At 45.7% G+C, this 25,077-nt stretch overlaps 1 protein-coding gene and 3 non-coding genes across 4 annotated transcripts; 3 read left to right on the plus strand and 1 right to left on the minus strand.

Annotated features, from left to right (window-relative positions):
- Positions 1 to 10,517: 10,517 nt before the first annotated feature.
- On the plus strand, positions 10,518 to 16,360 carry RPS3 (ribosomal protein S3). The gene is made up of 7 exons (XM_021671808.2): positions 10,518 to 10,584; positions 11,726 to 11,856; positions 12,149 to 12,242; positions 12,840 to 12,934; positions 14,483 to 14,670; positions 15,133 to 15,329; positions 16,287 to 16,360. The coding sequence occupies exons 1-6, from the start codon at positions 10,555 to 10,557 to the stop codon at positions 15,324 to 15,326; spliced, it is 732 nt and encodes a 243-aa protein (XP_021527483.1). The 5' UTR covers positions 10,518 to 10,554; the 3' UTR covers positions 15,327 to 15,329; positions 16,287 to 16,360.
- Positions 11,423 to 11,570, plus strand: LOC135270297 (small nucleolar RNA SNORD15). Its single transcript, XR_010338457.1, has one exon. It is a non-coding gene; the product is annotated as a small nucleolar RNA SNORD15 (small nucleolar RNA).
- LOC135270296 (small nucleolar RNA SNORD15) lies at positions 14,882 to 15,027 on the plus strand. Its single transcript, XR_010338456.1, has one exon. It is a non-coding gene; the product is annotated as a small nucleolar RNA SNORD15 (small nucleolar RNA).
- A 6,956-nt stretch (positions 16,361 to 23,316) lies between the features above and the next one.
- On the minus strand, positions 23,317 to 23,423 carry LOC135270252 (U6 spliceosomal RNA). Its single transcript, XR_010338420.1, has one exon. It is a non-coding gene; the product is annotated as a U6 spliceosomal RNA (small nuclear RNA).
- Between the last annotated feature and the right edge of the window lie 1,654 nt (positions 23,424 to 25,077).

Below are 25,077 nucleotides of genomic sequence, written 5' to 3' on the forward strand. Positions count from 1 at the left end.
ATTCAGGGGTGTTCTCTTGCTCCCAAAGGGTTCAACTCATTTATGCTGCCTGGTGTGTCCTACTCTGGTAAATACCTGAGCCTCCACTGAAGAACTGGAACTCTGTGACACCTTTTCCAACACCCTGCCTTTCTCAATGCCTTCTCATTTTCCCTATAATGACCCTTATGATGCCTGTCACACTCATTTATCTGTATCCCTACTCCTAGCTTGGACTCCTGGAAGGCAGGAGCTGAGTCAGATTCTTAGTGACCCCAGGACCTGGCATAGGCTCTGGTTCCAAGCAATAATGCCGATTGAATACATTGCATCAAAGGTGCTTTACTATGTGCTAAGAATTTTGCCTGTACTAATTCATTTACTCTGACAACTATTCTAGGGGGTGGGTTTACTGTTATTTTCATCCCATTTTACAGAGGAGGAAACTGATGCAGAGATAACGCACCTGAGGTCACCCAGCAAGTAACTATAAAAACCCAGACCAGGCTGGGTGCAGTGGCTCATGCCTGTAATCACAGCACTTTGGGAGGCCAAGGAGGGCGGATCACAAGATCAAGAGATCGAGACCAGCCTGGCCAATATGGTGAAACCCCAAATCTACTAAAAATACAAAAATTAGCCAGGCATGGTGGTACATGCCTGTAATCCTCACTATTCAGGAGGCTGAGGCAGGAGAATTGCTTGAACCTGGGAGGTGGAGGTTGCAGTGAGCTGAGATCGCACTACTGCACTCCAGCCTAGGGGAGAGACTGAGACTGTCTCAGAAAAAAAAAAGAAAAAAAAAAAAAAAAAAACCCAGACCAGGAATGTGAGACCAGGCTGTCGGGTTCAAACATATGCCACACTGAAGAGGTGCTTGGTAATGCTTTGCTACATGAAAAAACCTAGAGTTTCTCCAAAATATCATTCAATCTGAAAAGTATTTTCAATACAGCTGGGGTAGTGGCCACACCTGTAATCACAACTATTTGAGAGACTGAAGTGTGAGGATGGCATGAGGCCAAGAGTTCAAGAGCAGCCTGGGCAACATAGTGAAACCCTGTCAAGAAAGAAAGGAAAGAAAGAAAGAAAGAAAGAAAGAAAGAAAGAAAGAAAGAAAGAAAGAAAGAAAGAAAGAAAGAAAAGAAGGAAGGAAGGGAAAGAAAGAAAGAAAATTTGGGTGCAGCAGGGAGGGGGCATGTTTTGAATAGCCCCCAAGGCAGCAATTTAAATCCACAACCCAGCCCACTGTGTGGATCCAGTGGCCACACAGCCAGTTTGCTCAGGAAAGCCTGAACAAGGTTAAGTGGTTGCTCTCACTGAGTCCACCTCTCCTCATTTACTAAACCATTTGGACCTCAGTTTATAGAAGAGAAAGAACATGTGTCTGTGGGCAGGGCGCTGTGGTGTCTCATTTCCCTAGCTAGGGCTCCAGGCCTCCCCGAACAATCCTGAACCCCCCTAATCTGCCTCTTCCATCCTTATAAAGCTGATCTTCTAGTTCAGGGTGGGGTCCCAGGAACTCACCTGACTATGAAACTTAACTCTGAGTTTGCCATCAACTGTCTCTAAAAAAAGAAAAAGAAATTGACACAGTCACCCCAGCCTTTAGCAGCCACCACCCTGATCAGTCAGCAGCCATCAACATTAAGGCAAGACCCTCCACCAGCAAAAAGATTATGACTCATTAAAGGCTCAGAGGATCATTAGCATTTTTAATCAATAAAGTATTTTTAATTAAGATACGTACATTGTGGTTTTAGACGTAAGGCTATTGTACACTTAATAGACCACAGCTAAGTATGCAATAGTGCAATATAACTTTTACATGCACTATAGTGTAAATATAACTTTGATATCCACTGGGAAGCAAATGAAAATTCATGTGACTCACTTTGTTGTGATATGTCTGGAACCAACCTGCAATATCTCTGAGGCATGCTTGTGATTCTAAATGTTCCAGTAGCAAAAAGCAAAAAGAAACGGACAAGCTTAATTGTAATAACATTTTATTTAACCCAATATATCTAAAGTTTTATTGTTTCAACATGTAATCAATGTAAAAATATTAATGAGACATTATACTGTTTTTTATATTTCCAAATCTGATGTGTATTTTATACTTACAGCTCTTTTCCATCTGGACTAGCCATTTTTAAGTGCTCAAAAGCCCCATGAGGCCAGTGGCTACGGTTTAAGTCAGACAAATTTATAGTCCAATTAAAAGACTCTGAGTTTTCTTTTCTTTTCTTTCTTTTTCTTTTTTCTTGAAATGGAGTTTTGCTCTTTTTGCCCAGGCTGGAGTAATCTCGGCTCACTGCAGCCTCCACCCACTGCAACATTGGCCTCCCAGGTACAAATGCTTCTCCTGCCTTAGCCTCCCGAGTAGCTGGTATTACGGGTGGCTGCCACCATGCTAATTTTTTTAGCTGGGATTACAGGTGCCTGCCACCATGCTAATTAGCCTGGCACTGGCTAATTTTTTTTTGTATTTTTAGCAGAGATGGGGTTTCACCATGTTAACCAGGCTGGTCTCGAACTCCTGACCTCAGGTGATTCGCCTGCCTTGGCCTCCCAAAGTGCTGGGATTACAGGCCTGAACATCCAACTGATTTTTGTATTTTTAGAAGAGACGGGGTTTCACCATGTTGGCCAGCCTGGCCTCAAATTCGTGACCTCTGGTGATCCACCCACCTCAGCCTCCCAAAGTTCTGGGATTACAGGCGTGAGCCACCACGCTGGGCCCTGAGACTCTGAGTTTTCTATCATGGAACACGTTGTAGCTGAAAAGAAAAATTAAAAAAACAAAAATTGGGGCTGGGTGCCGTGGCCCACACCTGTAATCCCAGTACTTTGGGAAGCCAAGGCAGGTGGATCATAAGGTCGAGAGATTGAGATCATCCTGGCCAATATGGTGAAACCGGTCTGTACTAAAAATAGAAAAATTAGCCAAGCGTGGTGGTGCATGCCTGTAGTCCCAGCTACTTGGGAGGCTGAGGCGGGAGAATCGTTTGAACCCAGGAGGTGTAGGTTGCAGTAAGCTGAGATCACGCCACTGCACTCCAGCCTGGGCGACAGATAACAGAGCAAGACTCCATCTCAAAAAAAAAAAAAAAATTACAAAAAGAGAGACTCTGGGTTTTCAGAAAAAAGGATGATGCCATTTGGTGTTGGCAAAGACATCGCATTGTTACACAAGTGGCCATGTAATCAGAAATTCATATATGTTCTTGTCTCCTTACTTTTTTTTCTTTTTTATTTGTTTTCAGTTCACAAGAGATACATGAATATATCTTCTTCTTTTCTTTTTCTTTCTTTCTTTCTTTTTTTTTTTTTGAGACGGAGTTTAGCTCTTGTTACCCAGGCTGGAGTGCAATGGCGCGATCTTGGCTCACCGCAACCTCCGCCTCCTGGGTTCAGGCAATCCTCCTGCCTCAGCCTCATGAGTAGCTGGGATTACCGGCACGCGCCACCATGCCTAGCTAATTTTTTGTATTTTTAATAGAGACGGGGTTTCACCATGTTGACCAGGATGGTCTCGATCTTTTGACCTCATGATCCACCCGCCTCGGCCTCCCAAAGTGCTGGGATTACAGGCGTGAGCCACCGCGCCTGGCCCCCCCATTTTTTTTTTTAAAGATGGGGTTTCACTGTGATGGCCAGGCTGGTCTTGAACTCCTGACCTCAGGTAATCCACCCACCTTGGCCTCCCAAAGTGCTAGGATTACAGGAATGAGCCACTGCGCCTGGCTTCTTTTCTTTTTTGTTTTTTGAGACAGAGTCTCACTCTGTCACCCAGGCTGGAGTACAGAGGGGCAATCTGGGCTCACTGCAACCTCTGCCTCCCAGGTTCAAGCCATCCTCCCACCTGAGCCTCTGGAGTAGCTGGGACTACAGACCCACGTGCCCGGCTAATTTTTGTATCTTTTTGTAGAGATGGAGTGTCACCATGTTGCCCAGGCCCATCTAGAACTTCTGAGCTCAAGCAATCTGCCCGTCTCAACATCCCAAATTGCAAGGATTACAGGTGTGAGCCACCACACTCAGCCAACATATTTTAAGAAAAGTCAAGGCATGAATTGCTCCTTAACCTCCCCTAATACTGCTGCATTCCTCAGAGGTAACCTTAGTTCTCTATCAGTTGAGTATAAATCCTTCCATGCATTTATATGCATAGGTATGTTTTTTGTTTGTTTATTTTTTGCTTTTTTGGTTTTTTTGAGAAGGAGTCTTGCTCTGTCGCCCAGGCTAGAGTGCAATGGTATGATCTGGGCTCACTGCAACCTCCCCCTACCGGGTTCAAGTGATTCTCCTGCCTCAGCCTCCTGAGTAGCTGGGATTACAGGTATCCGCCACCATGCTCAGCTAATTTTTTGTATTTTTAGTGGAGACGGGGTTTCACCATGTTGGCCAGGCTGGTCTCGAACTCCTGACCTTATGATCCGCCCGCCTCAGCCTCCCAAAGTGCTGGGATTACAGGCATGAGCCACCGCCCCGGCCCTACTTGGTGTTTTTTCATGCAAGTACATAGATCTACTTTTTTTTTTTTTAGGTATTACATTACATAATATTCCATAACAATTTTCCTACTGCAGGGCTTTTTGGTTGTTTATAATTTATTTTTCATTATTACTAATAATGTTCTAATAAGCATTCTTGTAATCACCCCATGTACATTGTGTGAGTGTTTTCTGAAGTAGATAAAAAGAAATATATTTTCTGGGCCAAAGGAAATCTACATCTTTAATTTTAGTGGATACCGCCAAGCTGCCCTCCAAAAAGGAAGTACCAATTCACACCTCACCTACAGAGTGAGGATGCTTGTCTCATCACACCCTTCCATACACTGAATCTTATTTTTATTTTAAGTAGGGGTATTCAGAAGTGTGAGTCTTTTAAAAATGATACAAAAGCAGTAAAAAAAAAAACTTTTCAAATATATTTGACAGCATTCTTCTATGAATATGCAGAGACTCAATTTGAGGCCCAAAGTGAGTCACCAATCAATTTTAATCAAATCACTGAGAATATGATGACATCATTGTGTCTCTCTGGGAGTGTCAGACCTAAAGTAAATGATAACTGAATATGGTCCCCATTACCCTAGAACAGCGATCCCTTAACAGGTGCCCCAGTGGAAGCCCATGTACCCCCTCTCTGTGAACACAGAAAATTCCTCTGTCTTCTTACCTTCCTCTGAGCCGCTCACTCTGGAACTGCGAAGCAGGCACACCAACCCTCATCCCCATGGCTTCAGTTCTCTCTCTTTCTTTGCCAAGCTCGTCGAGGTGGATTTAGGTAAGTTTTTCCTTCTTTTTTCTGAAATGGAGTCTAGCTCTTGTTGCTCAGGCTGGAGTGCAGTGGCAAAATCTCAGCTCACTGCAACCTCTGCCTCCTGGGCTCAAGCGCGTCTTGTGCCTCAGCCTCCCGAGTAGCTGGGTCTACAGGTGCACCACCATGCCCAGCTAATTTTTGTATTTTTAGTAAAGATGGCAGGGAGGTCTTATCATGTTGGCCAGACTAGTCTCATACTCCTGGCCTCTAGTGATCCACCTGCCTCTGCCTCCCAAAGTGCTGGGATTACAGGTGAGAGTCACTGTGCCCAGGCTTTGGATTCAAGTAAATTCAATGCTTTCTATGACGTTCTACTGTTTTCAAACTGTTCCCAGAAACTGTAGGCTGTATTCATTCAACCAGGGCAAATCTCACCTTTGGTTTTCAGAAATTTCAGAAAAATACCTTTCTGGTGCTCACAGGGTCCAGGGATGGCCCAAGTGTGGCCACAAACCCATATGTTTCTTAGACATACAGTGTTCCCTCTTCACAATCCCAGGGACAATTCTGTGACTCTGTGGGCTAAACACATAAAGCCTTGCTTTCATTTTGGATATCCAGGGAGAGATTAAGACACTCTCACTGTCCTGCTCTGAACTGCGATTCAGTGTACGGCGACTACTATTGTTTTAATGGCATTATTTTGAGTACTATGTTGCCTTTTGCTTAGAATAGTCTTAGACAAAGGAGGGGCAGTATGATGAAGACAAAGGCTTCCTTCATCATGGACTTTCTCCTGGGACCGGGGAGTGACACTCAGGCAGGCAGCCTCCTGGCATCGCTGGGGAAGGAAGGGCAGCGGATGACCTACCACATCATTAAGAGGTGCCGTTTACCTCAGAGAACTTGCCACTGTCTGATCCTCAGCTTTCAGCCTCCAGAATTTGGTTTTCTGAACATCCCAGATAAGATACAGCATGTGCAGGCAAATTCTATTAGTTCCAAGCTACGGGGAACTATCTAAAAACCAGAATCCATGCATTGATTTGTTTGCTCTTCAAACTTTGACTGACACTGGGCCTGAGCCTGTCCAGATCCAAGCTCTGAATAGAATGAATAAAACAGGTGCAGTCCAGGCTTTTACATAGCTTACAGCCTACTGAGAAAACACACGGACCATTCCAACTTGGTGAGATGAGTGTTACAGGAGGGGATGCCCACAACGCTGTCGAAGCAATGAGAGGAGGCGCAACCCTGAAGAAGTGGAGTATTTAACATGCGGGCAGCAGGGAAGGGAAGGAGCCAGTATGAAGCAAGATTAGCACACGCAAGGGGGAGAATGATTGCTAGAGCAAGGTCTCAAGGAAACAGAACTACACTGGGACCAGAACACAATGGGAAGGTTGGCCTTGGGAAGAAAGAGGGTCTCTTTCCTAAACCGGGAGGGAAGGAGAAAAGGACAGCCAAGGACGCACAGGATGGGCGGAAGGCAGTTCCTGACTGTACAATCTGCTGGGGGGGCAAGGCGTTAGGAGGGAGGTTGACTGCTGAAAGTGAGGAGGACGTTCTGGGGTTCAAGCTTTGCCAACGGTTATTATAGGGACTGTGGGAGAACGTGAGGCATATGGGAATGAGGAAATAGAGGGACTAGGAGCCCACTGTGACTTTACTCTGATCCCAGCATGCAAGGTCGGGTGCTCTCCATCAGTGCCCACATCTCTAGTGAAGACACAGGAAGTCAGGCAGGCGGATTCACCAGGCTCACGTTTTCAACAACTTGGCACCACTCTATATACAGACCAAGGAGCAGAGAGAGAGAACAGATGGAGGGGGGTGGGGAGAAAAACAACCTATTCCTAGGTTCCTCATCTTGGTGAGGGTTGTCACCAAGCATATACGACTGAAGTCAGAAACTAGGGCATCTGATGGATGCAGCTGCTCACACCTGTAATCCCAGCACTTTGGGAGGCCAAGGTGGGTGGATCACCTGAGATCAGGAGTTCGAGACCAGCCTGGCCAACAATGGTGAAACCTCGTCTCTAGTAAAAACACAAAAATTAGCCAAATTAGCCAGTGGTGCAATGTGCCTGTAATCCCAGCTACTTGGGATGTTGAGGCAAGAGAATCACTTGAACCTGGGAGGCAGAGGTTTCAGTGAGCTGAGATTGCGCCACTGCACTCCAGCCTGGGCAACAGAGGGACACTTTGTTTCAAAAAGAAAAAAAAAAATGACAAGACACGATGGCTCACGCCTGTAATCCCAGCACTTTGGGAGGCCGAGGCGGGCAGATCACGAGGTTAGGAGATCGAGACCATCCTGGCCAACATGGTGAAAACCCCATCTCTGCTAAAATACAAAAAATTAGCCGGGCGTGGTGGTGGGCACCTGTAGTCCCAGCTTCTCGGGAGGCCAAGGCAGGAGAATTGCTTGAACATGGGAGGTGAAGGTTGCAGTGAGCCAAGATCATGCCACTGCATTCCAGCCTGGCAACAGAACAAGACTCTATCTAAAAAAAAAAAAAAAAAAAAAAAATGAGATCCACAGCTACCATCTCTTTAGTTCTTTGATTCATCTACTTCTTTTCTTTTCTTTTCTTTTTGAGACGGAGTCTTGCTCTGTCCCAGGCTAGAGTGCAGTGGCTGAGATCTCAGCTCACTGCAACCTCCACCTACTGGGTTCAAGCAATTCTCCTGCCTCAGCCTCCCAAGCACCTGGGATTACAGGTGTGCACCATCATGCCCGGCTAATTTTTGTATTTTTAGTAGAGACAGGGTTTCACTATGTTGGCCAGGCTGGTCTTGAACTCATGACCTCAGCTGATTCACCCGTTTCAGCATCCCAAAGTTCTGGGATTACAGGCATGAGTCACTGCACCCATCTACTTTTTGTCATCTTCCCTGGTCCCATCTTCCCTGGTCCCTTCCTCTGCTCAGCTCCTATAGAACTCTGTTAATTCCATGACTATAGGTCAGGTCACTTTACATCAGAGTTGTTTTAGTACTGGAGTTATTAAACACTCCAGTGGCTTCTAGGACCAGAAAAAAATTGAGTGGTGCTGCCAGGAAGTGTGGCACATTGGAAAGCCTCTTTTTGGCCGGGCGCGGTGGCGCACGCCCATAATCCTAGCACTTTGGGAGGCTGAGGTGGGTGGATCACGAGGTTAAGAGATCGAGACCATCCTGGTCAACATGGTGAAACCCCGTCTCTACTCAAAATACAAAAATTAGCTGGGCGTGGTGGCGCGAGCCTGTAGTCCCAGCTACTCAGGAGGCTGAGGCAGGAGAATTGCTTGAACCCAGGAGGCGGAGGTTGAGGTGAGCCGAGATCGCACCACTGCACTCCAGCCTGGGTAACAAGAGCGAAACTCCGTCTCAAAAAAAAAAAGGAAAGCCTCTTTTAGTATAACAGGGAAGGAGAGTACTGCCCATGAAGAAATGTGGGCTCACTATTTTGCTTGATCTTTCTATATTCTTTAAAACACCTGAAATAGTTTTAGAGAGAAATACCTTTCTCTTTAAATAAAGAAAACTACTCAAACTTAAAATAAAACTGTTATTGAAGTATTTAGGGGTAAAGTTTACCAATGCCTGCAACTTACTTTGAAATGTCTCAAAAGACATATTGGTAGGTGGCTAGAGGGATGAGTGGATATGTGATAAAGCAACAGCAAAATACTAATTGTAGCATCGTTCTCAATTCCCCCTCAGCTCGGTGATGCACAGGTTTTTCAACTTTTCTGTAAGCTTGGAAATTTTCATAATAAAATGAAGGCACTTTTATTTTTTATTTTTTTTTGAAACCGAGTCTCCCTGCGTTGCCTGGGCTGAGTGCAGTGCTCAGTCATGGCTCACTGCAGCCTACACCTCCTGTTCTCAAGCAATTCTCTCACCCCAGCCTTCAGAGTTGCTGGGACTACAGGCACACACCACCACACCTGGCTAATTTTCTTTTTTCACTTTTTGTAGAGATGAGGGTGTCTCGTTCTGTTGCCTAGGCTGGTCTCAAACTTCTGGCCTCAAGCAATCCACCTGCCTTGGACTTCCAAAGTGCTGGGATTACAGGCCTGAGCCACTGCACCTGGCCAGAATTTTTTTTAATTGAAAAAGAAGGCTGGGCATGGTGGCTCATGCCTGTAATCCCAGCACTCTGGGAGGCCAAGGCGAGTGGATCACTTGAGGTCAGGAGTTCGAGATCAGCCTGGCCAACATAGTAAAACCCCGTCTCTACTAAAAATACAAAAATTAGCTGGGCATGGTGGCGTATGCCTGCAATCTCATCTACTTGGGAGGCTGAGGCAGAACTGCTTGAACCCAGGAGGCGGAGGTTGCAGTGAGCCGAGATTGTACCACTGCACGCCAGCCTGGGCAACAGGAGAGAAAAGAAAGAAAGACGAAGGGGAGGGGAGGGAAGGGAGGAGAGAGAGAAAGAAAGGAGAGAGAGAGAAAGAAAGAGAGAAAGATAGAAATGCACACATGAGCCACTCTCTGGGACTTCTGTTACAAACTAATGGACTTGATGAAAGTAATGTGGGGTAAATGAGAACAAAAAGGACACGGAACACAGTCCCTAGGATGCTTAGTAAATATCAGGTTTTATTATTATCATTTGGAACGGAGGAAATGGGGGACATGAGGTTTTTTTGTTGTTGTTGTTTTGAGACAGAGTCTCACTCTGTCGCCCAGACTGGAGTGCAGTGGTGCGATCTCGGCCTACTGCAACCTCCGCCTCCCCGGTGCAGGCAATTCTCCCACCTCAGTCTCCTGAGTAACTGGGATTACAGGCGCCCGGCACCACACTAATTTTTGTATTTTTAGTAGAGACGGGGTTTCACCATGTTCGCCAGGCTAGTCTCGAACTCCTGACCTCAAGTGATCCGCCTACCTTGGCCTCCCAAAGAGGAGTCTTACATGAGTTTCTCTGAGGGCTTTCAGCAGATTTTCATTACAGTGTCGACCCATAGGGGCCAGAGTTCCACGGTAGTTAAACTCTGTTGCTGTGTGAACTTATACCTGTAATTTCCACCTCTGCACCTCACATTGCTTGTTTTTAAACTAAGAGAATTTGAACTCTAAGTTCCCCTGCAGTTTAGAAGTCCTGGTGGATGAACCCCCTTTTTTGTTCCTGCCTGCAGGAGATACCAACGCTCTTCTTTCCCCAGACGCCTTCTACGTAAACACTACATTTCCCATGAACACCCACAGGCGTCCACGTAGCGCAGCCTTTGGTCGTCGCTCGCGCCCTTTATACTCATTTCCGCCCGCGAGCCACTTCCTTTCCTTTCAGCGGAGCGCGGCGGCAAGATGGCCGTGCAAATTTCTAAGAAGAGGAAGGTGAGTCTCAGGGGCCTGTGCTTGGGAAATGACGGCGCCACGCGGGTCAAGGGCTTCCCGAGGTGCCACCGCGAGGCCTGCGGCTCTGTGCCCTGCCCTAGGAAGCGGTTTAGGCTGCCTGGCGTTCCCGCGGGTCGCGGATCGAGGTGGATTGATTGAGAGGCCCGAGCCAGGCGAGCACTGTGAGGCCGGGGAAGGGAGAGAGACATTTTTTTCCGGTTCCGAGTGAAGCTCAGAGAGATGGGCACCAGGCGCCTCTTCTGTCCCGGAGAAGGTGTTTGTGAGCATTTTTTGGTCCACGGAATTAGTAAATACATGAGGGCGTGTGTCATTTCCCTCATGTGTTACCCCGTGGTTTGGGAAGGGGAAGGTTTCTTACCTTCTTACTGGTCGTGTTTGGGTGCAATCTGCTGGCCCCCAAACCTCAGCTGAAGAGTTACTGACAGTTGCTTCCGTCTGAGGACCCCAGGAGGAAGCTGCCTCGGATTTAACGTCTTATCATTCCACGAGAAAAAACTGTAAAAATCATTAGCTTTAAAAATAGACGGTTTGTCATTTTGTATATAAACACTTCGATGTTAAATTAAGTCCACGACTCTGTGAGTTAGGATTTGCCAGCTCTGTTTACAGTTAAATCAACAGGTACTGTAAGGCCAGATAACATGGCTGGGATTCTTTAGACGGTCCAGGTTGTGTCTACAAGTGAGACGGCTTCTATGTTAAGTCCACTATCTATTCCTTCACGGTGATAAGTACAGTGTCTTTGCTGTGCTGAGTGAAGTGTAAATGGGCCATTTTAGAGCAATTTCTTGTTTTGCACCTGGAACTGTTTTAAACCCTTCGATGAAGAGATGATGACGAGTCTGACTTGGGGGTGTTCTCTTTGCCCAGGTGGCCTACTCTGTGCTGCGTTCTGTGGCACGGTTTAAAGGGCCCTGGCTGAAGTAACTTCCTAAAGATGACCTAGAGGCATTTGTCTGAGAAGGGTTGCTGCACTCCTGTTGGAACAAGGGTTTGGAATCATTAGTTGGAGGTATTTAGTTTTGGTGAGGAATGCATTGACAAGTAAGACTAGACTGGCTCAGATGACAGTGAACCTACACCGATGTCCTAATTTTGAACTTTGCTTTCTTTGGGTTAGTTTGTCGCTGATGGCATCTTCAAAGCTGAACTGAATGAGTTTCTTACTCGGGAGCTGGCTGAAGATGGCTACTCTGGAGTTGAGGTGCGAGTTACACCAACCAGGACAGAAATCATTATCTTAGCCACCAGGTAAAACTCTCTTGACTGCCCATCATCTATTATAAATGCTAAGTTGGTTTATTCCCTGTGAACTTAAGGTACAAACAACCAATGAATCTGGGCTTAGTGAATATAACTGCTTCTTGAAACCTGCATTTTAAGGCCAGGCGTAGGATCGCAACTGCATTTTAAAAATTTATCTTTTGTTTTTGTTAAAAATTTTATGCTTTGTGGCAGAGATTTTTGCTACCACACATTTATGCAAGATTTAAAGTTACATCTAGCATTGTAAGAGTCATGAATTGTCACCTTTTCCCCCCAGAACACAGAATGTTCTTGGTGAGAAGGGCCGGCGGATTCGGGAGCTGACTGCTGTAGTTCAGAAGAGGTTTGGCTTTCCAGAGGGCAGCGTAGAGGTGAGTGATTCTGGCATATCAGAGATGATGGCTCTTCAGAATGATACTTCTAAAAACTTTCAATTTGGAGACTTTAATTATTTGTTCATTACAAGTGGACTGGTATAATTTTGTTGAAATTCTCTTAATGAATAATGGGCTTAACTCTGTAAGCCTATTCTGCTAACGGATGGTGGTTAAAGGATTTTATGTTCAACTTGGGCATATGATGGATTGACTGTCCGCATTGATGTTCTTGGTGTGGCTAAAGGAGCCAGGGCGGGAGGGCAAGGAACCTGCACTGTGTGTAGGTGGTAGAAGTGCTTTAGGAATTGAGGGATACTGAAATTACATGCTGTATGTGGTGGTGGCGTCCAATCTTTTGGCTTCCCTAGGCCACATTGGAAGAATTGTCTTGGGCCACACTAATGATAGCACAAAAAATCATGATGTTGAATTTGTGTTGGGTCACATTCAAAGCTGTCCTGGGCTGCATGTGGCCCATGGGTTGGACAAGCTTGTGTAGAAAGTGATGCTTGTATGACAAATGTCAAATTTTCAACTTTCAGTTGGAAACAGTGGTGACTGGTAACACAATGTCCCTTGCTTCCTTTAAAGCTTTATGCTGAAAAGGTGGCCACTAGAGGTCTGTGCGCAATTGCTCAGGCAGAGTCTCTGCGTTACAAACTCCTGGGAGGGCTTGCTGTGCGCAGGTAAGTATCCTGAGACCTAATGGTCCTGACCTTTTGTGTGTATCAAAATATATGACTGCCATATGTTAATTTAGCAGATGAACTGTTAAAAAGTGATAGCATCTGCTAATCTCCCAGGATTATAATAAGGTACTAAGCCATGTCTTCACTGAACTGGCAGACTAACAAGACTGCTAAAGCAGCAAGAACCATAAAGGGTATATTTAGTATTGTAATGGAGAAGTGTCATGGGTGCTTTGGGAGTTAAACACAAATAGAACTGTCCAAGGAGGGGACCAACTCCTGTTGGTCTTCTCAGGGATGCCTTACAAAGAGCCCTGTGGTGGGTGGTGGGCAATGGGGAATAATCTAGGCCTATTACTGGTTGTGTGTTACGTATCTCTAGGTAGAAGTGCCTTAGTACTTGTGGGATACCGTGAAACTTAGAACAAGCCAGTAGGGGTCATTCAAATCTACTTAGTGTGTTCACTCTTAAAATGGTACTGTGAAGAGATAAGACCTGCTGGGAGAGAGCTTAAAATCTAGACACTTAAAACCTCTGAGTTGCATGCAGGTAGTAATGTGAGGGTCTGCTGGTAAGATTTCAATTGGAAGTTCTTTGTGCAGTTTGTATATAAAGGCATTGGAATGTCTGGCCTAGAGGAAAGCTGTGCTGTAGGAAGGTTAACTGGTAGGGATGGGTGGTGTAGGCCAGGCTCTAGGTAAGGACCTAGAAAAGACTGCTTACCTGGTTTCAGTGCCAGTTGTGTTGCTTAGAACAGTGGTTCTCAGAAGATCTGTGTCAATCCCAGACCCACCAAATGGGAAACTGGATGTGTGACTCAGCAATCTGTCTTAACTCTCCCCCACATGGGCTTTGTACACATTGAAGCAAGTTAATGAACTTCTGAGCCTAGGATCTCCTATCTTCTAAGGGAGACCATTATACCACCTCTCAGTTGTGGAACAGTAAGTAAGATAATGTGAAAGGGCCTGGAGGTGGCTACCTCTCCAGTTAGTATCTTGCAGAGTGTAAACTACCGAATGAGTTGCGGGTAGGGCATATTTTAAAATGTTTTATCAGTATTCTAATAGCAAGGTAGCCAGGATCCTGTGTGGGTTAGCTTTCCTAGTGAATGAGACAAGTACCCACAAAGTGGGTACTTGTAAAAATGTGGTTCTCAGTTTTGGTTATATGTGAGAATCATCCAGGGAGCATTTTAAAATACATAAGCCTGGACTTTGCCCAATTAATTGGCTTAGAATAGGGCCTAGACATCAGGGTTTCTTTTGTTTATTTTAGCTTTCCGAGGTGATTCTGATAGGTAGCCAGGGTTGGAAAGTACTTGGTTAGGAGCTTGATGTACTTGATAAATATTACCCTAAGATTAGGTATGATAAGCCTGGAAGAGAATTAATATTTTTGGGGCCAGATTCTGGTCAGATTTATTCTCTATTAAAGGAACATTGAAAACTAATTTTTCTTCTGTTTTTTAAACTTGGTGGGCGTTGTTAGATCAATTCTGTCTTTGACAATAACACAAATGGATCTCTCCTGTTCTTTTGAAGGGCTTGCTATGGTGTGCTGCGGTTCATCATGGAGAGCGGGGCCAAAGGCTGCGAGGTTGTGGTGTCTGGGAAACTCCGAGGACAGAGGGCTAAATCCATGAAGTTTGTGGATGGCCTGATGATCCACAGCGGAGACCCTGTTAACTACTACGTTGACACTGCTGTGCGCCATGTGTTGCTCAGACAGGGTAAGCAGCTGAGAGTGCTTGGCAAAGGGCATTTGTGGACACATTTGGTTTTCCACAGACATCTAAGTATTTGGGGAGTTTATCATGGAAATGGCTGGGCATGGTCATACTCCTTGGCATATTGATTGCCACGTTCATCTGTAAGAATCGAATTGCTGATACCTGTTAGATCCAAGAGTTGGTTTGTCCTTGTTTTAGCCACCTGTGTACCCTTCAGTGATGACACGATGACGAGTCAGAAAGGTCACGTCCTGCTCTTGGTCCTTGTCAGTGCCATGTTCTGTGGTGCTGTTCACAGGTTCCTTTTGCAGAAGTGTCCTATTCATTGATTGATTTAGAGGCATTTGTCTGAGAAGGGACCAGACCCAGGGTTGCTTGAGTAAACTGCTTGCTCTCTTTGGTCTTGTATGGTGGGGGCCGGTGAGACCCCAGCTGTGTGCTAACAACTGTGGTGTTTTCTAGGTGTGCTGGGCATCAAGGTGAAGATCATGCTGCCCTGGGACCCAACTGGTAAGATTGGCCCTAAGAAGCCCCTGCCTGACCATGTGAGCATCGTGGAACCCAAAGATGAGATACTGCCTACCACCCCCATCTCAGAACAGAAGGGTGGGAAGCCAGAGCCGCCTGCCATGCCACAGCCAGTCCCCACAGCATAACAGGTATGCCTGCAGGGACGGGACTCTTAGGGCAGAATAGGGTCCTTCCTAGTCTTTCTGTTAATACTTGTATCCCACACTCTGGTGAGCATTTGGTGATGTGGGAGAATACAGGTTGAAACCTGGGGTCTCTTTAACACTCAGTTCCATTGGGACAGGTGTTTGCCTTTATTTCAGAAAGAAGTTCCTGCTTTTACTCCTGTGTATGAAATAGTCTTCCCTTATTTGCTCAAATACTTTATTTTATTTTTTTGAGACACAATCTTGCCCTGTCGCCCAGGCTGGAGTGCAGTGGCAACCTCTGCTTCTTGGATTCAAGCAATTCTTGTCTCAGCCTCCCAAGTAGCTGGGATTACACGCACCTGCCACCGCTCCTGGCTAATTTTTGTATTTTTAATAGAGACAGGGTTTCACCATGTTGGCCAGGCTAGTCTCAAACTCCTGACCTCAGGTGATCCACCCGCCTCGACCTCCCAAAGTGTTGGGATTATAGGCGTGAGCCACCGTGCCTGGTTGCTCAAGATTTTCTAGATACTTTTGCTAGTAATTGGCTATTCTGTCCTTTAGCAGCGCCTGTAAAACAAGCCTCCTATGGTCAACATTTGGGGTTTTTTTTGTTTCTAGGTGTTTTATATATATATATATTTTTTTTTTTTTTTTTTTAAAGATGGGGTTTCACCATGTTGGCCAGGCTGGTCTTGAACCCCTGACCTCAGGTGATCCACCCACCTCGGCCTCCCAAAGTGCTAGGATTACAGGCGTGAGCCACCGTGCCTGGCTTCTAGGTGTTTTGTATTTTGTGTTTCTAGGAGCCTTGTAATTTTTTTATGTGAAAAAGGACAAACCCTTATGTATGTATTTTTTGTTAGTGTTGCTAAGTAGGAGTGTGTATCCATTTGGTAAATGAAAGCTTAATAACTCCGGTAAAGTTTCTTAATTTTGTGGTTTATTTGGTTTCAGGGTCTCCTTGGCAGCTGCATTCTGGAATCTGGATGTTGCTCTGTAACGACTTTTAATAAAATCTTGTACAAAGACATGAGGCCTGACTAGACTGTTAAGTATTCAGACTGAGGGGCATGTTGACCTGTGGAATATTACATATCTTCTTGGTTTTAACCATACTTGTGGTATTTGCAAGGGCCAGAACAGTAAGACCCAAGCAGAGCTAACTAGAGAAGTATCTTTGTGTGATAGCGAAGGCTGATGGCAAGCGAGGCAGCACCTTGATTCGTTGTCCTGTAGTTCAGGATTGTATGTTTAGAAGAGGGATATATTGAGTTTTTCCTGTGTGTAAAGTGATCCACGTTGCACATACAAAGTGAGTATAAATGGCCATTATGTTTGGTGTCATGCTGTGTTCTAAGTGTTCTTTACATACGTATTCATTTAATCAACCTCTATAAAGTGTAAAGGAAATTTGCTTGTGCCACCATATTTAAGGATCAAAAGTAAATTTGCCTAAGCAGTAAAAAGCTATCATTAGAATCCACATTCCTAAGTTGTGTTCTCTAGACCATTATGTTTTGGAGAACTGTAAAGAACACTTAAATTATCTCTGATTTTATCTGTCAGTGTTTTGAAGTATTTTCTACCAGTATGTATTTTACAAGAAATTGGGCACTATTTACTCAGGAAAAACCAGTGAGGGAGAGGTTGGCTTGAAAATCATGAGACTGGTGATAAATCGGATTCTGGTTGATCACAGAGGGGACTTCCAGGGACAGCTGTTACGGCCTGCAGGCCAAACTGAATGGCTGCTTCCTGGTGATGCAGCCTGGCTGGTGAGATAACCCTGGATCCATAGATGGTTTAGCAGGTGCTGTGATTATTTGGTTGTCTTCTCAATTAGACTGAGCTGCACATGGTATTTGTATTGATCAGCACGCGGTAAGGGCTTAATATTTGAGATACGCACACTGTAGGAAACACACCGACCCAAAGTGTCTGCCCCCCTCCCTTTTTAACTCATAAATTGGTCATCTTAATCATTTAAGTGTACACTGATATAGTCATAATTAGAGTCAGCCCTCTGTCCAAAGGTTTTGCATCTGTGGATTCAACCAACTTTGGATCAAAAGTAATCAAAAAGGATGGTCGTGTCTGTACTGAACATGTAGACTTATTTTTCTTATTGTCATTTGTCACTTACTGTACACTGCAGTGTAACCGCTGTCTATATAGCATGTACATGAGGTATGTACATGAGGTATTAAAAGTAATCGAGTGGATGTGCCTAGGTTACCTTAGATATAAATACTGTACCATATTGTATAGGAATTTGAGCATCTGGGAATTTTGGTATTTGAAGAGGGTCCTGGTACCAATCATTGGTACTGCAGGAAGACTGCTGTATATTCCCATTGTACAGCTGTCTCCAGAACTTAATCTTGCAGATGTGTTGCCCCTCCCCTACCTTTTTGAAAACACCTTTGATGTTTATACGGAGTCCTGTCTTTTTTTTGGGGGGGTGGGGTGGGGTTTTGGTCTTGTCCCCCAGGCTTGAGTGTGGTGGTGCTATCAGCACACTGCAACTTCCGCCTCCTGGATTTAAGTGATTCTCCAGCCTCGGCCTCCTGACTAGCTGGGATTACAGGCGCCTACCATTATGCCCAGCTAATTTTTGTGTTTTTAGTAGAGACAGGGTTTCTCATGTTTATCAGGCTGGTCTCGAGCTCCTGACCTCAAGTGATCCTCCCCACCTGGGCCTTCCAGAGGGTGTGAATCACTGTACCCAGCATCTGATCATCCTCAGATTGAGTGCTGGGAACAGGTTAAGACTATCATGTGCTATATATTAGATTAGGTTATCTTTTAAATTCCTCATGCGTTTTCTTCAGTCCACTTAAAATTGGAACTTCAGCCAGTGGGATAAAGTAGTGCTGTTAATTCCCACTAGGTGTTGCTGTAACAAAGGAAATGTGCAGTAAGAGTAACAGCTTAAGGAGAAAGAAATAAAGGTAGTGAATTGTGACAGAAAAGTAAGCAGATTAGTGTATAGATACTGAATTATTGGGAGAAAGTAGTGCTGTTAATTACCACTAGGTGGTGCTGTAACAAAGGAAATGTGCAGTAAGAGTAACAGTTTAGGAAGAAATAAACTTAATTTTGACAAAATATGCAGATTATTAGTGTATACATTATTGAATTATCAACGTGAACATCCCTATGTGAACATTTAAAAATGCCAACATGTGTCCAGCTGTGGTGGCTCACACCTGAAATCCCAGCACTTTGGGAGGCCAAGGCAGGTGGATTGCTTAAGCCCAGAAGTTCCAAGCCAGCCTGGACAGCGTGGTGAAACCCTGTCTCCACCAAGAAATTTTAAAAATTTGCCAGATGTGGGGGCTGAAGTGGGAGGATGGCTTGATCTCGGGAGGTGGAGGTTGCAGTGAGCCATAATAGCGTCATCATACTCCAGCGCAACCTGGGTGACAGACCCTGTCTCAAGAAAAAAAAAAAAGACCCCCAGATTTGCCCCCTCCCTTGTAGCTAAGAAAGTATGGGAGGCCAGGTGCATTGGTTCAGGCCTGTAATCTTTAGGAGGCTGAAGTGGGAGGGTTTTTTAAAATTTCTTTTTGACAGTCTTGTTCTGTCACCCATGCTGGAGTGCAGTGGCCTGATCTTGGCTCACTGCAACCTCAGTTTCCCAGATTCAAAGTAATTCTGCCTCAGCCTCCTGAGTAGCTGGGATTACAGGTACCCGCCACCACACCTGGCTAATTTTTGTATTTTTAGTAGAGACGGGGTTTCACCATGTTGGCCAGGCTGGTCTTGAACTCCTGACCTCAAGTGATCCCTCTGCATCGGCCTCCCAAAGTGCTGGGAGTACAGACATGACCCACTGTGTCTGGCATTTACCTTGTTTTTCAAAGTAATTACCTCCCTAGACAGTATAATAAAAAGTACTAGCAAGTATTTTTAATATTTAATATGTCTTGGCCAGGTGAAGGAAAGAAGGCTGAGACAGGAGAGTTGCTTGAACTAGGGAGGTGGAGGTTGCAGTGAGCCAAGATCATGCCACTGCACTCCAGCCTGGGGGACAGAGAGAGAGTGCCTCAAAAAACAAACAAAACTTAGGATGTCCTAAGTGGGGAGGGAGAGTTGAAAATGCTTCTTGTTGACCAAATGGCATTACTCTTGCAGCTAGGGCTGGGCCATAGGAGTGCTGTTCTGTAGAGGAGTTAAGTGAGTCCCTAAACTTAGCTGCTGTTAGAGAAGGTGGGAAGACCCCTGAGGTAATTCATAAAGGCCTTGTGGCTCTTGGTGAAGCAGTCTGACGTTGTCAGTGTCCTGTAGGGACAACCATTCAGCCTCATGTGTGCAAGTGGATGGAATCCTGCTGCAGTAGTGGTCATGGCCCCACCCTCAGGACTGCAAAGGCTTACAGTTAAATACCCAGGTGAAGCCCATCTACAGCAGCCCTGAAGGAAAGGCCAAACAAGGACTCGCCTGTCCCTCTGTGCTTTTGTACCTTGCTGTTTACACTGCTTGCACCCTTGTGACTGATTCCAGTAGAACTTAGTGGAAATTTGCCTTTGTGAAGCCTTCCCTGATCTGGCCTTTGCTGTTATGGTCAGATTTGTGCCCCCCAAAATTCTTATGTTGAAGCCCTAAACTCCAACACAACTGTATTTGGAGATAGGCCTTTAAGGAGGATTGTGGTGCTAGCTTGGCTCTTCTCATGGACCCTATTGCCTTTCCTGGCTGGATCAGTCCTCTGTAGCTCCATCTTTCCTACTTCCACGGTTGGGCCTTGATGAATAAGGAGAGATTTGCTTACTTGTAGCTCTCCTGAACGTAATTCAAGCCAAGGCTATCACTACCTCTCTGTTCCTTTCCAACACTAAATAGGGTTTGGGAGAGGCGGGCAAGAAGAGGCATTGAATATGCAGATGGGGGTACATACTGCCCTCAGGGACTCCTGCCACCACCCCACCACACCTGCCAGCTCTCCTATCCTCCACCCGACCAGTGATCCCAAAGTAACTGGATGTTCTCTGAAGGAGAGGAGGCGGCTCAGGCCAAAGCAGCCAAGGCTGAGGGCCAGGGATCACAGGAAAGCTCGAGTCGTTTTCTTTCTGTAAGGGCTTCAGATACAAAATCTGAGGTGATTCTTCTGCCTCAGCCTCCCAAGTAGCTGGGACTACAGGCACCCACCACCCCACCCAGCTAGTTTCTGTATTTTTAGTAGAGACAGGGTTTCACTATGTTGGCCAGGCTGGTCTCAAACTCCTGACCTTATGATCTGCCTGCCTCGGCCTCCCAAAGTGCTAGAATTACAGGCGTGAGCCACTGTGATTTTTTTTATCTGAGACAGAGTCTTGGTCTGTGGCTCATCTTCGGGTGCAGTGGCTCAGTCTCAGCTCATTGCCGCCTCTGCCTGCCAGGCAAGTGATTGTTGCGCCTCAGCCTCAAGAAGCTGGGACTGCAGGCACACACCACCATACCCAGCTAATTTTTGTTATTTTTTGGTAGAGATGGGGTCTCACCATGTTGCTCAGGCTGGTCTTGAACTCCTGGCCTCAAATGATCCACCCACCTTGGCCTCCCAAAGTGTTGGGATTACAACCATGACCCACCATGCCCATCCTGTTTTTATTTTAACTTGTGAAAATTACATGTGTTCCAAATGATACCTTTTAAAAACAAGTTAGTCTGTTCATAAATATGGTAAAAATTCAAGTGTATAGAAAAGAAAAATGAGCCCCTCTCCCACTGCAGAGCTCACCTCTGCAGAGGCATCCTCCACTGTATTTCTTGTGTATTATAGAGGTACAGTCTGTGGATACACAACTGAGTGTGTGTGTATTTTTATCTTTTCCCAGATGCTATTACCTTAAGTATGACAATACTGGCAGCTTAATGCATGATTTTTTCAGAAGCCGTTTTAGAAAGAGCAGGCCTGCCCTCTCAGGATCACTTCACCACAACAGGATTTTAGGAAAGACCCCCACCTGTCCACAGCAAATGAGGCATTGTATCTGCAAGCAAAAGAAGAAACTGGCCAAAATAAGCAGCATAGAACTTTACTGGAAGGATCTCAGGTAACTCAGAGTCCATGAGAAGCCTGGAAAACGCAGTTCTGAAATGAGCTCTGGGGAGGCTGGTGTCAGGGAATGCAGCCAAGGTCACAGCTGAAAAGCAGCCTGGTTTAGGGTGTTGTTACCATCACCAGACTCTCCCAGTGAATGATTTTGCAGCTGTCCCTTTTTTTGTGTGACTGAGGTTCAAAGTTGTGGGTGTGAGCATCTGGTTGGCCAAGCCTGGTGTCTGACCCAGCTGCTGAAAAAGATAGCTTTGGCTTCCACAGTAGAAATGAGGCCCAGCCCACTGCCATACTCACTGAATGCCCCTCTCCCCCAACTAGGCAAGGTGTTGATGCTGGGTGGCCAAAACCATGTTGTGAATGTCCTTAGAACCCACTAGTAGAAATATGGCTGTTGGCAACATGAAGACAAGAGCTGAAGCCTTTCACCTAGACTTATCAAAGGTTACCATCAGACTCTGAAGAGGTAGGTTCTAGACATTGGGTTTCCTGGCAGCTGGTGACAGACTGGGAGCTGCTGAACTCATCAGCTTGCCCATCAGGCAAGGAAGAGAACCCAGAGTGTAAGCCAGAGTCAGGGATGAAAACACCACTGTTGGGGTAGAGAACCAGGAGAAGCACAATAACGTGTGCTGAGAAGATAGTGGATAAAGGGTTTTTTGGGAGATTGACTCCCAGACAGAATTGGGGCTGGCAAGGCTGCTGAAACCCACAGCGGAATGTGATAATCTGGAGCCTGCTACCCACATCTGTGACCTCACACCCATAAGGGGAGGGCCAAGAAATTTCAGCCACAGACCCCACCCAACTCACCACGTTCAGTCAGCCATTCTCCACACTCCTACCTGGGAACTTAGGCAAAGACTATGAGGATGTCAGTGCTGCTGTGGTGAGGTGAGTGGGGACACCCTCCTCTGCAGTGCTTTACTAAGGAAACAAGGTGGGGAGAAGCTGAGCATTGCAATCAGAGACCTGGGATCAAATCTTGGCACCAGCACTGATTCAGTGAGTGGTAACCTTGGACCTTTCTGATCCTCGGTTATCTCACAGAGCTGTTGTGGGAGTTAAAGGAGATGTAACTATCAGTATGTGTTTCTGTGTTTCTTCTCTAGTGTTCATTGTCTAGTATATTTCCTCTGTTTGGAGACATCAGAACAGTTAAGAGCCCAGGTCTGGCTAGGTGCAGTGGCTCACATCTGTAATCCCAGCACTTTGGGAGGCCTGGCCTGGTGGATCAGTAGAGGCCAGAAGTTGGAGACCAGCCTGGCCAGCATGGTGAAACCCCATCTCTACTAAAAATATAAAAATTAGCCAGGTGAGGTTTGGTGGCACAGGCCTGTAATCTCAGCTACTTGGGAGGCTGACGCATGAGAATTGCTTGAACCCAGGAGGTGGAGGTGGCAGTGAGCCAAGATCATGTCACTGCACTCCAACCTGGGTGACAGTGATACTGTGTCAAAAAATAAAAAGTAAGACAACACTCATTGTAGAAAACTTGGACAATAAAGGAAAACCCGGCTAAGAGAAAAAAAGAGCCCAGCTCTTTAAGCCTGACAGTTTGTATTCAGCACCAGGTATACAACTTAGCAGTATGAGTGCAAGCACATCCGTTACCTCCTTGTGGTTCCCTTTTTTGGTCATCTGCATGTAGAGTGCTTAGCACAATGCCTGACCTACCACAGCAAGTGCCTAGTAAGTGCTAGCTGTTACTATTACCACTACTTAGGCAGATCCTCTTGGATTTTAATAGCTAAATTCATGATAATGGATTCTGCACATCCCAAACTGCACGTGCCTTGACTACAGGTGCCACACTTTCTGCTTCTGCTGAAAGGTGGGCATAGCTGGGCAGATAATCAATATCCACGTTTTATTTTTTTAATTATTATTTTTTTTCAATGGCTCAATTTGAAATTGGATGACATTTTTCTTTAAGATTTTTTTAAAAATACGGAACGCTTCACGAATTGGCGTGTCATCCTTGCTCAGGGGCCATGCTAATCTTCTCTGTATCGTTCCAATTTTAGTATATGTGCTGCTGAAGCGAGCACAATATCCACATTTTAAAAGATGGTGAATTTGGCCATTTACTGTGCCTTGTTCCATTTTCCATCTTGAATATTTTTGTTGTTGTTGTTTTTGAGACAAAGCTCACTCTGTCACCTAGACTGGAGTGCAGTGGCACGATCTTGGCTCACTGCAACCTCCACCTCCCAGGTTCAAGCAGTTCTTGTGCCTTAGCCTCCCGAGTAGCTGGGATGGTAGGCATGTGCCACCACATCACACCCCGCTAATTTTTGTATTTTTAGTAGACACAGGGTTTTGCCATGTTGGTCAGGCTGGTCTTGAACTCCTGACCTCTGATGATCTGCCCACCTCTTCCTCCCAAAGTGCTGGGATTACAGGCGTCCCTCTAGTGATTCTGAGATGTGATGTTGCTATGTATAAATGCAGCTGTTGTACTTCAAAGTAGGGCCTGCCAACATAAGAGCTGGAAAACATTTAAGTATAGACAGTGAATATTGTCAACCTCAAAGATTGTTTTTCTAGGCCAGGCGCAGTGGCTCACGCCTGTAATCCTAGCACTTGGGGAGGCCGAGGTGGGTGGATTACCTAAGGTCAGGAGTTCAAGACAAGCCTGACCATCATGGTGAAACCCCATCTTTAAAAAAAAAAAAAAAAGATTGTTTTTCTTACTATTCTCCTCAGGGACATCAGATTTTGATATTATTTTATTTATGAAACCATTTGCTCTTTTTTTTCCCCCTTACAATACCCAGACCAGTCTGACGCTGTTATTAATCAAAGCTACATTTATAGGATAAGCATGACCATGGTGAGAAGGTAAATTGTTTGATGTCCTGAGCTTGCTATAAACATTTAATCTTCTTGACATCCCTTATAATGGACAGATTTCATCACTAACCTCATTTTACAAGTTTAACATATACAGTACATCTTAGGGGGAATTTGTGATTTTTCTTAGGCTTTAAGAAATACTGGCAGAGTATGGTGGCTCACATCTTTTATCTCAGCACTTTGAGAGGCCAAAGCGGGAGGATCACTTTAGCTTAGGGGTTCAAGACCAACCTGGGTAATGTAGCCAGACTCCATCTTTAAAAAAATTTAAAAATTGGTCAGGCTTGGTGGCACATGCCTATAGTCTTAGTTACTGAGAGGCTGAGGTGGGGAGGATCGCTTGAGCCTGGGAAGTAAGAAACATTGGCTGATCTCTCCCGGCCCCTCCTGGGCCCTTGCTGAGAGCCCTCCTGGCCCCTTCCCAGAGCTGCAGCCCCAGACCCTTGCTTTCTGAGGTGCTGCTTGGCCCAGAGGATTCAACTGCTAGTGGTGTGCCCCAGCTATAGGACATTGCCACCAGAAACTACACCTGTAAGGGGATGCTGGAGTCTTGGGAAGGAAGGTGACTGTTAACCTGTGGAGATCAGCTACTGTGTGAGCATTGGCCAAAATGACCAGGCTGCCCAGCCTCAGCCCAGATCAAGATCTAGAGGCCAGGAAGGAAGTGGGTCTACCTCCTCACTGTGGCATGCAGCTGGTCAGATAAGAGGTGGAGATACAGGTTCCACCCCTCCAGGACCACCAGCACCCAGGGAGTTTGTAGCCTTACTGCCTGGTTTTCCACAGGTCTGCCCCACCCCTACGGCCACACAGCTGAAGCTTTGGCTCTGATTTCATTCGAGGGAT

The sequence above is a fragment of the Aotus nancymaae genome, unplaced genomic scaffold (genome assembly GCF_030222135.1).
Source record: "Aotus nancymaae isolate 86718 unplaced genomic scaffold, 86718_ANA_hifiasm-v0.15.2.pri h1tg000059l, whole genome shotgun sequence".
NCBI lineage: Eukaryota > Metazoa > Chordata > Mammalia > Primates > Aotidae > Aotus > Aotus nancymaae.